Source organism: Sarcophilus harrisii, chromosome 6 (genome assembly GCF_902635505.1).
Source record: "Sarcophilus harrisii chromosome 6, mSarHar1.11, whole genome shotgun sequence".
In the NCBI taxonomy this organism is placed as follows: domain Eukaryota; kingdom Metazoa; phylum Chordata; class Mammalia; order Dasyuromorphia; family Dasyuridae; genus Sarcophilus; species Sarcophilus harrisii.
Genome location: NC_045431.1, coordinates 50,817,978 through 50,836,200, shown reverse-complemented (window position 1 = coordinate 50,836,200; position 18,223 = coordinate 50,817,978). Strand labels below are relative to the sequence as shown.

At 38.5% G+C, this 18,223-nt stretch overlaps 1 protein-coding gene across 2 annotated transcripts in view; it reads left to right on the top strand.

Annotated features, from left to right (window-relative positions):
- The first annotated feature begins 12,466 nt into the window (after positions 1-12,466).
- UBA6 (ubiquitin like modifier activating enzyme 6) overlaps positions 12,467-18,223 on the top strand; it is a 66,361-nt gene continuing 60,604 nt past the window's right edge. Inside the window, exons 1-2 of one of the 2 annotated variants that reach the window (XM_031942747.1) lie at positions 12,467-12,613; positions 15,716-15,778. In XM_031942747.1, coding sequence (XP_031798607.1) covers positions 12,528-12,613; positions 15,716-15,778 — 149 coding nt within the window. In that variant the 5' untranslated portion in view covers positions 12,467-12,527. Of the gene's footprint in view, positions 12,614-12,744; positions 13,011-15,715; positions 15,779-18,223 lie in introns of those variants that run through there. The other variant, XM_031942748.1, reaches the window with a different exon arrangement.

Here is an 18,223-nt window from a genome sequence, read left to right as displayed (position 1 = left end):
AGTGAAACTAAATTTTGACATAGGTTTTGAAAAGAAAATAATATTTAATATTAGCAATACAAAATATTACTTCTTTCCATCAATATTTCTGCCTGTGTAACATCTGTCTAATCTCTGTAAATGTTAATAAATGCTTTAATTGATATATTATTGACTCCTTGGAAGTATTTGGTCTCTGGTTTTTCTACTATGTATGATACTTAGTATGTACTACTGGTTTTTCTACTATGTATGATATTTAGTATGTATACTAAGAAAGGAATCTCTATCAGTTTAAAACTGTGGCACCAGCTCAATTGAAGAACCTTCTTCTAAAATTTGACAAATTTTTTGGCCCTCATCAGAAAACAAACATCCTTTGAATTCGAACACTTTTATGGGAATTATAAAATTATCAATCATTTATTGGACACATTGAGTGCTGGTTATAAAAAAGATAAAAGAAAGTTATTGCCCTCAAAAAAAATCTTTCAGATTTTATATATATATATTCATAGAAGTATATATCTATTGTCCTGACCTGTGAGACAAGAGTGTGGACCCTAAAAGAAAAGAGAAGGGGCAAGGGACAGGAGACACGAAGTATGGAGACAAGACAGGCTTTCTGATCAAGTCTCGTTTATTGTGGGCAAAGGTACAAGCATTTATTGTAATTTTTCATTTCCTGATCTGTGCCTGGTTTAGGTTGTTCCTATGGGGAGAAACCTTACCCATCATAGGAAGGAAGTACAGCAACATCTCATCAGTTTATTTACTTTCTTCCCAAATCTACCAAGTTCCAAGACTTCTCTTTCCTTTTTCCTTCAAAAACCTGTAAGATTCACACTATACAGTGAATAACTCAAAACTCCACAAAACCCACACGTGTCCAGCAGAGCTGGATTTAAAGTATAATTTATATTAACAAATAACTGAATATATTTCAGAAGGTAACAAACTAAATACAGCTGTTTTTAAAAGTTTTTTTCTTTCTTTTCTTTTCTGCCACATTTCTTCTAACAGCTATTAGCATCTTATCTCCAGAGCTTTTTATTGCCCAGGCCAGGATAAGCTTGCATTTTATTGCTCTTTACTCTAGTAGGCTTTTCCTTACTTACAAATTAGTACATCAGGTTAAAAAAAGTTTAAAATCACAAGCAAATTTTCAAATAACCAATTCCCAAATTTCTTAATCATTGTTCTTAAAACTTAACAAAGCTTTTACATCAGCAAAACAGACTAGGGGCTTTTTCCAGGACTTCCACCCCCAGGGGGAAGTTTGTTTCACCTTGAATTCCCTTTTTCCCTTCCAGAATCCAAAGGGGCTTCTGTGAACTTCCAAGCCCATTTAGTGCTTTTCTCTGCCTTCACCGAGAATGCCTAGATATTCCATTCAAACTTCTTTTCTTTAAATGTTAGCACACTGCTCTTATATATATATATATATATATATATATATATATATATATATATATATTACTTTTTAAACTTTCAAATCCCTTTCAATCTAGTTTTTTATTTATTTCGTTTTTTATTTCTTCCCTTCTCTCCCTTTTCTCCTTTTCCCCCCACAAGACTGCTATAGTCAGCCAGAGACAGAGGGAGAGAGAAAGATTTTTTCAAACTTCTTGATGTTTTCTAAGCCTGCAACACAGCCTGAATTTTTATCTCTTACAAGCTTGCTAACTTTTAACACAGACACACACAGACAAAGGCAGAGCTCCGTTTTACTAACAGTTGCAACGTTGTTCTTAAAAATTTTTCAACCAACAAAACAGACAGACAAATCACACAGAACATAGAACACATAGTTACAACATTAAACAAACATATAACACATACCCAGAGGATATTTTCCAGTATCCCAGAAAATACCTGTCTCAGAATTTTTAAACCCATCAGTATTTATTCTGAGATTACAGATTGCTAACAACAGACCAGAACAGAACCAGAATAACCAGAACCAGAACCAGATGGTACCCCAAAAGGCACTCAGACAGACTTACTCTCCCAAATGCCGAATCGATTTAAGCAGCTTTGGGAGGAGCGTCATTTGAAACCTTATCTAAGGGAATGGTCATTGTTATGGGAGCCTTATTTGAGCCTAGAATTGGTGCACTTAAGGGCACCTTTTAAGAAAGAGGAACTGTCCTGAATTACTTTGTTAATATCATTGTTATGTGGGCAGCAAGTAGGTCCTTTATGCAATTCCAATAATTGAAAGCTGTGATTGGGACCTTTCAGGTCTGAAAGTTCTATAAAAATCATTAAGGCAATCTCCAACTCTTTTCCACCTTTTCTCATCAATGGTCCCTTCCTGTGGGAACCATGGGCAGACATCTTCTAAAAACTTAAAAAATTTTACAAGTTCTTTTTTTTTAACCTTTACTCTATGCGTCCTTAATGAGTCTTTGAGACCCTTAACAAACCTATCATGTACACTAATGTCCTCTCCCATGTATCAAAACCTCACTTACCTCAGGTCTCTGTTCCTTGGGGCAGACAGACCCATGGCAACCTTATTCTCTGAATTTTCTGGGACTGCGCAGTCTTTTTGTTCAGAGGTTCGATCCAGCAATGGCTACTCCCTACTCCAAAATCTTTTGGGCCCCACGTTTGGGCGCCAATTGTCCCGACCCGTGAGACAAGAGTGTGGACCCTAAAAGAAAAGAGAAGAGGCAAGGGACAGGAGACGCAAAGAATGGAGACAAGACAGGCTTTCTGATCAAGTCTAGTTTATTGTGGGCAAAAGTACAAGCATTTATAGCAAGAGGAAAGGAAGTAGGGGTCGTGCAAACTTAGTACAGAGGGGCCCTCGACAAAGGATTAATTTCCCACCAAAGGACGAGTTGACCTTGAGTCTTTGGTGAAGCAGGAAGCTCCAGAATGTGATTAGAAGGCACCTAGATGTCTGCCTATTCAAGGTTAAAGTAATCTTAGGAATGTGGCTTTATCACCTGTAGATTAGTGCTGGTTCCCCACAATCTATAAATGAGTGTATATGAAATATAAGCAAAATAAGAATTGATCAATAAACATTTATTAAGTATCTGATCTATGGTAGACACTAGCGATTGTAGGGAGAAAAGGTCACTATTAGCACCTGAAGGAATAAAGAATCAAGCAAGTGGCATCTACTGCTTTGACATAGTAAAATGACTTGCAGGAATTCATGTACAACTGATATTAACATTAACTCCTGGTCCCATATTAAGAACAATATATGCAACTGAAGCTAATGGAGTCACAGGGGAAACTAGGTTAGGCTTGCCTTGTACCAACTCATCGTGTTTATGAAGGTTTGTCTGAGGATTCAGACACCACGCTGTGGACAATGCCTTAAAGCTGGATTATGGTAAGCTTTACTGAGATTCCTCTGGGGGCTAGCCTTGTAGAAAGGAAAAAAGTCAAATATTAGTGAGAGTTAATCTTTTTCTTTTTCAACTCTATTAGAAGCATAGGGAAGAAATTTTTACTACTTCCCTGTTGCCCTCAGCATCTGCCAACAATCCCATGATACCACTCCAGAATATAATTTGTAATACATAAAGCAAACTCTCAAAGAAGTCAATAATATAACAATATATGAGGTTGTTTGGATGCAAATCAGATTCAACAAGAGGACCAGAGAATCTTTGTCTAACTACAGAATAATGAGAGCTGCAGTCTCAGTGAAACTATGAACTTAGATCTTGAAAATGGGTAGCTACTCTGTGTCAACTGAGCACTCCTGCATCATTAAACTGCTGTTTTGCAATCTGGCTTCCCATCTCATGATTCAACTGAAATTGCTCTCTCTCAAGTTACCAGTGAGCTCTTAGTTGCCAAACTTAAGGGTCTTTTCTCAATCCTTATCCTTCTGGACCATCTACTCTTCCTTTGGGTTTTCCTGACACTGTTCACCATTGGCTCTACTAACTATCTGACCATTTCTTCTCAAATTCCTTTGTTAACTATTCTGCCTCCCAACTATGGGTATATCCCCAAGTTCTTTCATTAATATTCTCCTTTTCTATTTCTATATTCTTTCACTTAATGAACTCATTAATTTCTATGAACTTTATCACTGCTGTCCCCAAATCTATATACACAGTTTTGATCTCTATCCTGGACTCCAGTCCTCTATCATCAACTATCTAGAGGATATTTTGAACTAGCTGTCCCATAGGTACTTCATAGTTTACATGTTCAAAAAAACTCATTATTTTTCCTCAAAAAACGCAAATTTCTTTCACATTTCCCTATTTTCTATCAAGGGTAGCACTATCTTTCCAGTAAGGTCACAATCCCTGGGCTCTTCATTCACCCTTACCTAATATATCTAATCAATTCTGAAGTCTAATTGATTCTACTTCTGCAACCCTCAGTTTTCTCTCTAGTCACACGTCCCTAGTTGAGGGCCTTGGACAAATGGACAAATAACAAGACCTGATAAATAGAGGCCCAATCTTTTGAGAATATGCAATGTTCTGCCTGGTGCCCACATGGATCCTTGGGGTACTAGCTTCAGAAATGTATGTATGGAAGGTACTGCCCTTCATTTTATAACATGCTAAGGTATTCTGTAACTGTTTCCTATCCACTTATTGCATGAAATCAATAATGAAAATTCCTTTAATTGGCTGTGGAGATAGACCCAAGTAAGCGTCAAAAAGTTCCAATGGCATAAGTCTACCTCCTTCTCCTTTTAGTGAGTGAGGCAAGTTTCCAAGTGGAGAAAGAAGCAGGGCTAACACATGGCTATGACCACAAGGCACCTCTGTTTCTTCGTTTGGGGCATTAGTTCTTTCCTGATCTCAGGGTGAATGGAAATGAGAAAGAAAATGGACCAAATCATGACTTTTTAAGCTTTACAAGTGATAGGAATCACTTAAGATCCAGGCACTGGAGTCTGTAGCAAAGCCTGAGCTGGCAGCTGAAGCAGAAACAGTTAAACCCAAGGAAGAGCCAAATATCTGGCCCAGTCCAGTAATCAACCAAATCAGCAGCCAAGACATAATTCCCTGAAAGCAAGGAAAGGACTTACTTGCTTGTGCTGCCCACATACAGAAATGAAATTGGTAGAATGCTTGTAGGTCCCACTTTAAGTTTGAGTCAACTCTTTCTAAGACCACAGAGGGGAGAGTGTGGAAAGTTTGGAAAGGAAGGTCACACTTCTATTTCCCTCTATTTTTAAGTAAATATCCTCTAGAATTTTGAAGAACTATTGTTAGCTGGTGAATTTTACTGAAAAGATGCTAACTGGCACTGGCAAATTATAATTGGTATATTAATCACTAATGATTAATCTTGGGGGGAATACCCCAGAATGAGAACTCAGGACAACAGCTTTAGAAGCATATAAATCCTTCAGGCTCATTCATTAAATTCATTAGGAACAGATGCCATTAATCTCTGAGGATTTAACTTGCCACTGCAAATGCAATTAAGGTTGAGAGCAAATCTCAGACTATTTATAAATCATAAGTCTTTGTTATTCTTCAATTGTTTCAGTCATGCCTTACTTTTTGTGACCCCATATCAGATTTTTTTTTTTTTTTTTTTTTGACAGATACTAGACTGGTCTGCTATTTTCTTTTCCAGCTCATTTTACAGATGATGAAACCGAGGCAAATTTAAGAGATTTGCCCAGGGTCACATAGCTAATAAGATTAGCCAAATTTGATTTAAGCCCCCAAATTCAATTTGGACTCGGTCAACACTCATCCATTATACCATCTAGCTGCCCCCTAAAATTATGAGGCTGCTGCCTCAGAATAGCCTTCCTGCCTCAAATTGCATGATGCTCAACACCTTCTCCGTATCAGATGCCAAACCAATTTTCCTAAAGCACAAGTCTGACCACGTCACACTTTCTACTCAATAAACTCCAGTGATTCCTATTGCTCCTAGGATAATCTCCTAAATTTGGCATTTAAAGCCCTTTTACAACATGACTCCAACTTTTCCAACCATATATGTGTGTGTGTGTGTGTGTGTGTGTGTATGTGTGTGTGTGTAGTGTGTGTGTGTGTATATATATGTGTGTGTTTTATATATATATATATATACACCCTTTCTTCTCTTTTTTTCTCTCTTTTTCTTTCTCTCTCTTTCTTTTCTTTTTCCTTTCCTTTCTTTCTCTTCTATTTTCTCTCTCTCTCTCTCTTTCCTTCTCTTTCTCTCTGTCTCTGTCTCTCATTTTCTCTCTCTCTTTTCTCTTTCCTTCTCTTTCTCTGTCTCTCATTTTCTCTCTCTCTCTCTCTTTCCTTCTCTTTCTCTCATTTTCTCTCTCTCTCTTTTCTCTTTCTTTCTTTTCCTTCTCTTTCTGTCTCTCATTTTCTCTCTCTTTTCTTTCTCTCTCTCTCTCTGTCTCTTTCTTTCTCTTATATATATATATATATATATATATATATATATATATACACACACACAGAGGGAAGAGGGGTCAATCTTTATATTACAAAACACAGATATTTGTTATATGTATATTTAATTTGTGTATATATCTTTAATATTAATATATATATAACAACATAAAACGGGAAAAGGGTTCCCATCATACACACACACACACATAGGGGAATAAGATCGCATATATAGAAATATACAAATTATTCCAACATAATCCAGGCATACTCACTAATATAACTACAAATTAAATTTAGAAGGTTCGGATCTGGATCATGGTCTTTCCTATAACCCCAGCTTTACAGAAGGTTCATCTCTTGCTTTGCCAGGACCGATGACAAGCAAGCAACCACCGATGGCATAGAGTAAACAACATCGGAGTAAAGGCATCTAAGGTTCGAGTGCCAATTCCGAGGACTCCTGGCGGGGTGACTCTGGGAAAGTCACGTCACTTCTCAGGGTCTCTACGAAACTCTTAAAATTCGGAGAAACCGGGCATTCCTCTGGCCGCGGAATCTCTCATCCATTTTCCTCGCCAACCACGATGAAATCTTCGGACCCGTGTTGAGCATTCAATTTACCCCCAAAATTCCTTTGCATCCCTTGTCTCCCCTGGACTGTGGGCCCTAGCTCCTTAAAGACCACCTTTTTCCCTTTTTCATTGGATCCTAATACACAGTGGTGGGATATAATAGCTGTTTAATAAATGCTCGTTGACTTTATTGGACCTGAATTTGAAGGGGCAGGGGGTTCTACATCTGGGGAATATCTCTCTCTGTCTCTCTCTCTCTCTCTCTTTTCTTCTCTTTCTCTCTCTGTCTCTCTCTCTCTCTCTCCTTCTCTTTCTCTGTCTCTCGTTTTCTCTCTGTCTCTCTTTCCTTTTCTTTCTGTCTCTCATTTTCTCTCTCTCTTTTCTCTTTCTCTCTCTCTGTCTCTTTCTTTCTCTTTCCTTCTCTTTCTCTCTGTCTCTCATTTTCTCTCTCTCTCTCTCTTTCCTTCTCTTTCTCTCTGTCTCTCTCTGTCTCTCTTTCCTTCTCTTTCTCTGTCTGTCTCTCTTTTTCTCTCTCTCTTTTCTCTTTCTCTCTCTCTGTCTCTTTCTCTTTCCTTCTCTTTCTCTCTGTCTCTCATTTTCTGTCTCTCTTTCCGTCTCTTTCTGTCTCTGTCTCTGATTTTCTTTCTCTTTCTCTCTGTCTCTTTCTTTCTCTTTCCTTCTCTTTCTCTCTCTCATTTTCTTTCCCTCTCTCTCTCTCTCTTTCCTTCTCTTTCTCTCTCTCTGTCTCTTTCTTTCTCTTTCCTTCGCTTTCTGTCTCTCATTTTCTCTCTCTTTTCTTTTTCTCTCTCTCTTTCTCTTTCCTTCTCCTTCTCTTTCTCTCATTTTCTCTCTCTCTTTTCTCTTTCTCTCTTTCTTTCTCTTTCCTTCTCTCTCTCTCTCTCATTTTTCTCTCTCTCTCTTTCCTTCTCTTTCTCTCATTTTCTCTCTCTGTCTTTCTTTCTCTTTCCTTCTCTTTCTCTGTCTCTCATTCTCTCTCTCTCTTTTCTCTTTCTCTCTCTCTGTCTCTTTCTTTCTCTTTCCTTCCTCCCTTCTTTTCTTTTTTTCTCTCTTTCTCTTTCCTTCTCTTTTCTCTCATTTTCTTTCTCTCTCTCTGTCTCTTTTCTCTTTCCTTCTCTTTCTCTCTCTCATTTTCTTTCTCTCTCTCTCTGTCTCTTTCTTTCTCTTTCCTTCTCTTTCTCTCTGTCTCTCATTTTCTCTCTCCCTCTGTCTCTATCTCCCTCTCTCTCTCTCTTTCCTACTTTATCTCTCTCTCATTTTTTCTCTGTCTCTCATTGTCTCTCTCTCTGTCTCTTTCTCTTTCCTTCTTTTTTCTCTGTCTCTCTTTTTTCTCCTCTGTCTCTTTCTCCTCTCTCTGTCTTTCTTTCTCTTTCCTTCTCTTTCTCTCTTTTTCTCTCTCTCTCTCTCTTTCTTTCTTTCCTTCTCTTTCTCTCTCTCATTTTCTTTCTCTCTGTCTCTTTCTTTCTCTTTCCTTCTCTTTCTCTCTCTCATTTTCTTTCTCTCTCTCTGTCTCTTTCTTTCTCTTTCCTTCTCTTTCTCTCTCTCATTTTTCTCTCTCTCTCTGTCTCTTTCTTTCTCTTTCCTTCTCTTTCTCTCTCTTCTTTCTTTCTCTTTCCTTCTCTTTCTCTCTCTGATTTTCTCTCTCTCTGTCTCTTTCTTTCTCTTTCCTTCTCTTTCTCTCTCTGATTTTCTCTCTCTCTGTCTCTTTCTTTCTCTTTCCTTCTCTTTCTCTCTCTCATTTTCTTTCTCTCTCTCTGTCTCTTTCTTTCTCTTTCCTTCTCTTTCTCTCTCTCATTTTCTTTCTCTCTCTCTGTCTCTTTCTTTCTCTTTCCTTCTCTTTCTCTCTGTCTCTCATTTTCTCTCTCCCTCTGTCTCTATCTCCCTCTCTCTCTTTCTCTTTCTCTCTCTCATTTTTCTTCTCCTTGTCCTCTCTGTCCTTTCTTTCCTTCTCTTTCTCTCTGTCTCTCATTTCTCTCTCCCTCTGTCTCTATCTCCCTCTCTCTCTCTGTCTTTCTTTCTCTTTCCTTCTCTTTCTCTCTGTCTCTCATTTTCTCTCTCCCTCTGTCTCTATCTCCCTCTCTCTCTCTCTCTTTCTTTCTCTTTCCTTCTCTTTCTCTCTGTCTCTCATTTTCTCTCTCCCTCTGTCTCTATCTCCCTCTCTCTCTCTGTCTTTCTTTCTCTTTCCTTCTCTTTCTCTCTCTCATTTTCTCTCTCTCTGTCTCTTTCTTTCTCTTTCCTTCTCTTTCTCTCTCTTTTTCTCTCTCTGTTCTTTTTCTCTTTCCTTCTCTTTCTCTCTCTCATTTTCTTTCTCTCTCTCTGTCTCTTTTTTTTTCTTTCCTTTCTTTCTCTCTCTTTTTTCTTTTTCTCTCTCTCTCTTTCTTTCTTTTTCCTTCCTCTTTCTCTTTCCTTTTCTCTCTCCCTCTGTCTCTATCTCCCTCTCTCTCTCTCTTTCCTACTTTATCTCTCTCTCATTTTTTCTCTGTCTCTCATTGTCTCTCTCTCTGTCTCTTTCTCTTTCCTTCTCTTTCTCTCTGTCTCTCATTTTCTCTCTCTCTCTCTCCCCTTCTCTTTCTTTCTCTCTCTTTTTCTCTTTTTCTCTTTCTTTCTCTTTTTCTCTTTCCTTCTCTCTTTTTCTTTCTTTCTCTTTCCTTCTCTTTCTCTCTCATTTTCTTTCTCTCTCTGTCTCTTTCTTTCTCTTTCTTTCTCTTTCTCTCTCTCTTTTTCTTTTTCTCTTTCTCTCTCTTTTTCTTTCTTTTTTCTTTCTTCCTTCTCTTTTTCTCTCTCCTCCTTTTTTCTTTTCTTTCCTTCTCTTTCTCTCTTTTTCTCTCTTTCTTTTCTTTCTTTTCCTTTCTTTCTCTCTCTCCTTTTCTTTCTTTCTTCTTTCTTTCTCTTTCTCTTTCTCTATTTTCTTTCCTCTCTCTCTGTCTCTTTCTTTCTCTTTTTTCTTTCTCTCTTCTATTTTCTCTCCCTCTGTCTCTTCTTTCTCTTCTTCTCTTTTCTCTCTCTTATTTTTTCTTCTCCTTTGTTCCTTTCTTTCTCTTTCCTTCTCTTTTCTTCTCTCATTTTCTTTTCTTCTCCTCTCCCTCTCTTCTTTCTTTTTTCCTTTCCTTTCTTCTCTCTGTCTCTCATTTTCTCTCTCCCTCTGTCTCTATCTCCCTCTCTCTCTCTCTTTCCTACTTTATCTCTCTCTCATTTTTTCTCTGTCTCTTTCTTTCTCTTTCCTTCTCTTTCTCTCTGTCTCTCTTTTTCTCTCTCCCTCTTTCTCTCTCTCCTCCCTCCCCTCTTTTTTTCTTTCCTTCCTTTCTTGTCTCTCATTTTCTCCCTCTGCCATCCCCTCTCTCTCTTTCCTTTCCTCTTTTTCTCCCCTCTCATTTTTCTCTGTTCCTTTTTTCTCTTTTCTCTGTCTCTCTTTTCTTTCCTTCTCTTCCCTCTCTCTTCTCTTTCCTTTCTTTCTCTTTCCTTCTCTTTCTTTCCCTCTCTCTCTGTCTTTCTTTCTCTTTCCTTCTCTTTCTCTTTCTTTTCTCTTTCCCTTCTTTTCTCTCCTTTTCTTCTCTTCTCCTTTCTCTTTCCTTCTCTTTCTTCCTACTTTTTTCTCTTCTCTTTTTTCTCTTTTTTTCTTTCTCCTCATTTCTTCTCTCTCTCTGTCTCTTTCTTTCTCTTTCCTTCTTTTTCTCTCTCTTCTTTTCTCCCTCTTCTCCTCCCTTCTCTCTTCCCTCTTTTCTCTCTCTTCTTTTTCTTCCTTTCTTTCTCTTTTTCTCTTTCTCTCTCCCATTTTCTTCCCTTCTCCTTTTTCTCTTTTTCTCTTTTTCCTTTTCTTTCCCCTCTCTCTGTTCTTTCCCTTCTTTCTTTCTCTTTCCTTCTCTTTCTCTCTCTGATTTTCTCTCTCTCTGTCTCTTTCTTTCTCTTTCCTTCTCTTTCTCTCTCTCTTTTCTTTCTCTCTCTCTGTCTCTTTTTTTCTCTTTCCTTCTCTTTCTCTCTTTTTCTTTCTCTCTCTCTCTCTGTCTCTTTCTTTCTCTTTCCTTCTCTTTCTCTCTGTCTCTCATTTTCTCTCTCCCTCTCTTATTCCTCCTCTCTCTCTTTCCATTTATCTCTCTCTCTTTTTTTCTTCTCTTTCTTTTCTTCCTTCTCTTTCTCTCTCTGATTTTCTCTCTCTGTCTCTTTCTTTCTCTTTTCCTTCTCTTTCTCTCTCTCATTTTCTTTCCCTCTCTCTCTGTCTCTTTCCTTCTCTTTCTCTCTCTCTCTGTCTTTCTTTCTCTTTCCTTCTCTTTCTCTCTCTGATTTTTCTCTCTCTCTCTTTTTCTTTCTCTTTCCTTCTCTTTCTCTCTCTCTTTTTCTTTCTCTCTCTTTCTTCTTTTTTTTCCTTTCCTTCTCTTTCTCTCTCATTTTCTTTCTCTCTCTCTGTCTCTTTCTTTCTCTTTCCTTCTCTTTCTCTCTGTCTCTCATTTTCTCTCTCCCTCTGTCTCTATCTCCCTCTCTCTCTCTCTTTCCTTTATCTCTCTCTCTCATTTTTTCTCTCTTTCTTTCTTTTTCCTTCTCTTTCTCTCTCTGATTTTTTCTCTCTCTGTTCTTTTCTTTCTCTTTCCTTCTCTTTCTCTCTCTCATTTTCTTTTTCCCTCTTCTCTTCTCCCTCTCTTCCTCTTTCCTCTTTCCTCTTCTTTTTTTCTCTTTCCTTTCTTCTCTCTGTTTTTCCTTTCCTTCTTTCTCTCTTCCCTTTTTCTCTCCTCTTTTTCTTTTCTCTCTCTGTCTTTCTTTTTTTTTCTCTTTCCTTCTTTTTCTCTCTCTCTTCTCCTTTTTTTCTTTCCTTCTCTTTCTTCTCTTTTCTTTCTCTTCTTTCTCTCTTTTCTTTCCTTCTTCTCTCTCTTTTTTTCTCTCTCCCTCTGTCTCTTTCTTTTCTCTTTCCTTTCTTTTCTCTCTTCTCATTTTTTCTTCTTCTCATTTCTCTCTTCTCTTTTCTTTTCTTTCTTTTTCTCTTCTCTCTTTTCTTCTCTGTCTCTTTCTTTCTCTTTTCCTTCTCTTTCTCTCTGTCTCTCATTTTCTCTCTCCCTCTGTCTCTATCTCCCTCTCTCTCTCTCTTTCCTACTTTATCTCTCTCTCATTTTTTCTCTGTCTCTCATTGTCTCTCTCTCTGTCTCTTTCTTTCTCTTTCCTTCTCTTTCTCTCTGTCTCTCATTTTCTCTCTCCCTCTGTCTCTATCTCCCTCTCTCTCTCTCTTTCCTCTTTTTCCTTCTTTTCTCTCTATTTTCTCTCTCTGTCTCTTTCTTTCTCTTTCTCTCTGTCTCTCATTTTCTCTCTCTCTCTGTCTCTTTCTCTCTCTCTCTTTCACTGGATCTCTGTCTCTGTCTCTCTGTCTCTCCCACTCGCTCTCTCTCACACACACACACAGTATATTAGTGTAATGAGCAGCTTCCAGTAGCACACACACAGACACATCGGTGTAATACGAAGCTGCCAGTCACGCCACCTCCACGCACCGGAAGTAGAGGACACCGAGGGCCGGAAGTGGGTCCCGCCCTACCGCACGACATCACTTGTCCCCGCCCCCTGACCCCGCAGGCCCCTCCCCGTTCCCTGCCTCCCTTGGGCGGCGGCAGCAGCGGCAGCAGCGGAGATGGAGGAAGCCGACTGTCTCCCAGCGGCTGGGGGAGCAGAGGCGGCAGCCGCAGCGACCTCGGCAGACCCGGGGGAGACCAGCAGGTGAGGCGGCCGAGGGGCCGGCGTGGGCAGGCAGGAGCTGGAAAGCGCCGCCAGGACCCGAGCTCGCCACGCCTCGCCGCGGGAGGCCGGAAGAGGGAAGCCGGGCACCAGGCTCCGGGCGGGGGGAGAGCTGACCTGAGAGAGGGGGGCGGGGCAGCGCCAGGCTCACGGACCGCGACATCGGTTGAGGAGAAAGTAGCCTCGGCGGCGGCGGCCCGGGAAGAGCCCGCAGGGATCCCCTGGCCCGAGGGCGCGGGCCCACTCGGGCCGCGCTCTCCGCCGGGGCAGGAGAGCCCCCGCCCCGGGCGCCCTCTCGGCCTTTTCCAGCCTCCGTGTAAAACCGGGAGATGAGCCCAAGCGCTGACCCCACCCAGAGGCCTAGGAACCCGGAGAATGGGTCCGTCCGGAGGTCCCTGCTCCCGCGGGGCTAGAAGGGAAGCCCCTGTGGCGCCAGCCCGCCGCTCCTGGCCCGCTGTGGGCTGCAGAGCTTGGCCCCCTTGTCCTTCCCACCTGCAAAAAAGCGCCGTCTGGGATCCCTCCTGCTCCTAGGAAATGGTTACCGCACCGATCCTACCGCGTTAAAAGAAATGATGGAGGAAGCGGTCACTTTGGGTCCGTCGCAGTGGGTTTGCGCTTGTGGGAGAGAATTTCTCCTTAAGCAAAAGAAGCTGGCGCAGCAGCGAGCGGGAAGGAGGGGGATGAGTGCTAAAGGAATAAACTGAGGACGTCCAAAATCCCAGCTATCTGACGCTTCTGTGTCGCTGACACTCGGCCAGAATGAGCCTAAATAGAATAAACATTGACCTTGAGCCAGTCCCTTAACCGCTCACTGTCCTAGGCCGACCACATACTTTACCCGATTAAAATGAAATTCGGAAATATTTAACAAAAGAGAGAAAAATAGTTGGAACATAGACAATTTTATTTTATATCTATATATTTTATATATATGTATATATGTATTTTATATCTATATATGTTTTATGTATCTATGTATGTGTGTGTATATATATATATATATACACACACATACAGAGATACACACCCATATATATATATATATACTTCTAAGTTGATATGCACTGGCTGAGATCCTCATGTACAGATTGATCCTTTTCTCTCCTCCCACCTTTTCCGTTTTGATTTTGACACATTGCCTTTCGCTCTTTCTTGTGGAGAAAGTGCTCCTTCAAAATGGTAGAGGGACTTTTCCTCCCCTGGAAGCTCCTTATAGCACTGAAATTACAGGCCCAGTTCTCTACCTCTGTTGTGAGCCTTGCAAAAGTAAATAGTAGAAGACCACATCATTGCAATAGTTGTAGTGCTGATATACAATTACAAATAAATAGCATTCACGTAAGGTTTCAAGGTTTAGAAAACTTGACACACGTTAACGTATTTGATCCACAGGACAACTCTGTGAAGTGCTATTGTTAGCCCTGTTTCATAAAATGAGAAAACTGAGGTAGATTTAGGTTAAGTGATTTGCTCCAAATCACACAGCTAAGTGTTTGAAGTGTTTGAACATTGCATTCACAGTGCCATCTAGCATAAAGCAATATTCTTTTGGAGGCACTCCATTATTCTCAAGCTAACAAATCAAATGAGTATCAAATTTGTTAGATTATTTTGGAGGACTGGCCTACCTCATTTTGGAAAGGCTTAACACAAACTTGATCCAGGACAATGACTTTTGGCTGCAGGAATTTTAAAAATTCAATTAAACAGGAGTTTGTAATGGGTCAATTTAATCACATTTGTTTGAAATAACTGTGGGATATACTTTTCTAAAGGTGTAAGCATTTAATGGAAGAGCTATTTAGAACATACCTTTTCCTCATTTTCTTTAAACTTTGCCCATTAGACCTCACTTTTTTGAAGGATTTCATGGGTACTACCAAGCAAAGGGTCAAGCAAATCCAAAATGTTATTTTCTGTGAGTCCTTATTTTATTTTGAAGATGAAGAAATTGTAAGTTCATTTTAGGAAAAAAATTTGTGGAGACACATAATCTTTGGTTTCATTAAAAATTCATGAGTTAATCAAGAGCATCTGATTTTGATCAAATATAGTTTAAATGAAAATATGCAATATTATTTTAATGACAGAATTAAAGATACCATGATTTAATCATGAGTATCTGAAAACTTAGAATGTACTTGCATATTTGCTAATGCTTTTAAAGAAACTAGTATTTAATCCCATTTCATAATTCTTTAAGACCTAGTTTATCATCATGTAGAGAATATTGCTCTTTCAGTGAAAAAGGGCTAATTCTTCAGTAGATAAAGAATATTTTTGTGTTTCCACTGGTCCAGATTATATTTGCTCTAACTAGATAGATGTCTTTGAAAGGTAATGTGCCAGGGCCAGCTAGTTGGCCCAGTGGATAGAGCACCAGCCCTGAAGTCCAGGAGGACCTGAGTTAAAATCTGGTCTCAGACATTTAACACTTCCTAGCTGTGTGACAAGTCACTTAACCCCAATTGCCTCAGCAAAAAAAAAGCCAATCATGGATTGAGTCTTTCTCAGTTTACCTAGTCATATGCTCAGAAAATAGCCCCCAGTTTCTTGATTAGTAAGATTTCCTATTTTTTAACCTTGCTCATTTAGCTTTTGAGAACCCAGGGTCTTACCATATCCAAATGAAGCATTCAGGCCATACTTGAAAAGAAATAAAAATGTATTCATCTTAAAACAATATACATTTTAAAACGTGGTTTTTTTTAGGCTTATAAAGTTAAATTTGTAAAACTTAGTATCAAAGGTATGCCTTGAATCCAGTCTTTCTTGCCTCCAAGTTTGACTTTTTAGCATCATGCCACTTCTTATTTACCTGTGACAGGTACTGCTTTTGTGACTCTGAACAAGTCATTTAATCTGTCAGTATTTTATTCGATTCTCTAATATTATAAATTGTAGAGGTTGCCACCTTCATTAGTAAATAAGAGTTTCCTCATCTGAAAATACTGTATGAGTGAAATCATAATTTCTGTCCTACAGTTCCTAAACCATAATGAGAGTTTAATAAATATTTGTTAAATCTTTAAGTATTTTTGGGCTATTTTATTTACCCTAATAATTATTATCTTTTCTTTGTAGTGGAAACATACATTCCCCCCACATGGCAGGTGACTCAATGGAGATCGATGATGCTTTATACAGGTAAGAGTCCATAGAAAGCCACAGTTTGGAAGTTGTATTTCGGTATTTTGTTATTGGTTTATTGCTTAATATTGACATGGTGTGAGGTTATCATTAGACCTCTGAAGAATCTTGCACATACTCAGAAGAAATCTCCCTCAAATTAGAATTGGTGAATTACTTTTTTGGCATAATTTTAAGTATTTTTGTAGATGTACTTGAAATCTTAGTTGATAGTTAAACTACCATCTGAAAAATGTTGGAACAAATGCAAGTATATAAGCTAATCCTGAATCTTGGTAACATTCTTAAAATGAAATCTGTTTGGGGAAAAAATTAAATACATAGATATAAAAGTTAACAATTTCTATGCTATATGCAGTTTTCATGTAAACCAGATTTGAGAAATATCATGTGACCTGTGTTTGGACCAATATGCTTTAAAAAAAAAAATTTCCCTCAGTAGAATTCTAAAGAATAATTATAGGAAATCCATTAATTTTAATTAGTGATATATGAGAAAGGTGAGGTGATCAGTGTTATATCATGAATATAACAGATTAGTCCATTAAAGGAAATAAATAATTCCAGATAGGTAATATATAAATTGTTTATTTGAAGAACAGGTCAGTTTCAGACACTTGACATTTACTAGCTATGTGATCCTGGGCCAGTCACTTAACCCTTATTGCCTCTACAAAACAAAAGAAAAAATGATTTATCTGACAGAGATGTGTTACTAAAAAAAAAAAAAAATCTTCATCCTTTTCTTATATATGACAAAGTGACCTAAATAACATTAATAATGTTGCCCAAGGAAGATAAAACACATTTGTAAATCAGTGAATATTTTAATAGTTGAAGGCTTTTTCCTCCTTTGGAAGATAAATAGCACAAATAAAAATTAGCCTTTTGTGACCAGTCTAGCTTTAACTAATTTGCCTTTTCCTCTATAACTTTATAAGCCTCCAACTATGCAATTTAACTTCTATGATATTGTTTTATTTTTATTAGTGTTATTTTGTATTCATCTTCTTTACCTAGATTGAATGACCTAAAGTCCAGAACTCATTCTTTATATCCCCAGTCTCATCATTCCCCTTTTAACTTTACTTGCTTCTTTTTGCTCAGGGTCAGCTATTTTAGTCCACTGTCAGTAAAATCTCCTAGCAGCTAATCCTCCAACTACGAAAAGTAACCTTTTGAAACTGTATCCTTCATTCTATACACTTTTGTTTATCCTAGAATCTAGGGCCATTTCTGTGTATCTTCCATTAGCTCTTTCCCTTTCTTTTACAAGCTATACAGGTGACCCTAAAAATAGATACTTTATTTTGACTCTGCTATCCTCTCACTACCTTCTCTTTCATCTTACTGCCAAACTTCTCTTGAAAAGGATCTACATTTACTTCCTCACTACCTATTTACTCCTTAATTCTTTGGTTTGTAGTGTTACTCATTAGAATTACAGATTTAATCCTAGAAAGGCCCTCCAAAGTTAGATATCTCATTTTGCTATTGAGAAACTTAAGTAAAGTAGAGGTCACATGGATCTTAAGAAGAAAAGACAGTATTTGAACTTGTCTTCTGCTTCCTGGAGTTTATCCCTGACCTCTTAATTGCCTATGCCAATGAACTTTATTCAGTCCCCGAGTTCCTTGACTTTTTTATAACATTTAATGCTCTTAAACATTCTACTACCTGACATTTGATCTCCTCCCTGGTTTTCCATGATACTGCAATTTCCTGATTCTCTTCCAATGAATTTCTGTCTTGCAAGCACTTATCTCCATCCTACTCCCTGATGAATGGCTTTCACTAAGGTTCTCATTGTTCTGCTTCTGTAGAACTTCTCCATGACATGCTTTCCATTTAGTTTAGCTACGTATTTAAATATCTTCTATTTCTGATAGATGTAATCTCATTCAATCCTGTGGCTTTAATGATCATTTCTGTTTGGATAACCCGTATCTTCATCTCCCACCCTGATCCTTTTGAGCATCAGTTTTTATTTCTCTCTTTTGCCAGTGGTGCTTTAAACTTGATGTACCTAAGTTGAACCCACTATTCATTTAAATTGGCTCATCTTTTTCAGCTAGTTGTTGAACTAGTTACCAATTTCAAATTACACCAATTTCAAAATTTCAAAGCATTTATATTCCCATCCTCTTCTTTGCTAAATAAACAAACTCCTGTTTCTAGCTTTATTTATATGTGTACAACTTTACATATGCCCTCCCTGTTTCAATAATTTTTAAAATTACTTTGTCATTGTAGTTGCTACCCCCCCCCCCCCCCCCCCCCCCCCACTGATGGTAGCTGGTTAATAATTAAGTAGGTGATTTCCAGGAATTTGGCTAGGAAATCGGTCAGTTAACAAGCATTTCTTAAGCACTTGCTATGAACCAGGCACTATGCTAAGTTCTGGAATATGAGAACAAAAATAAAACAGTCCTTTCCCTGAAG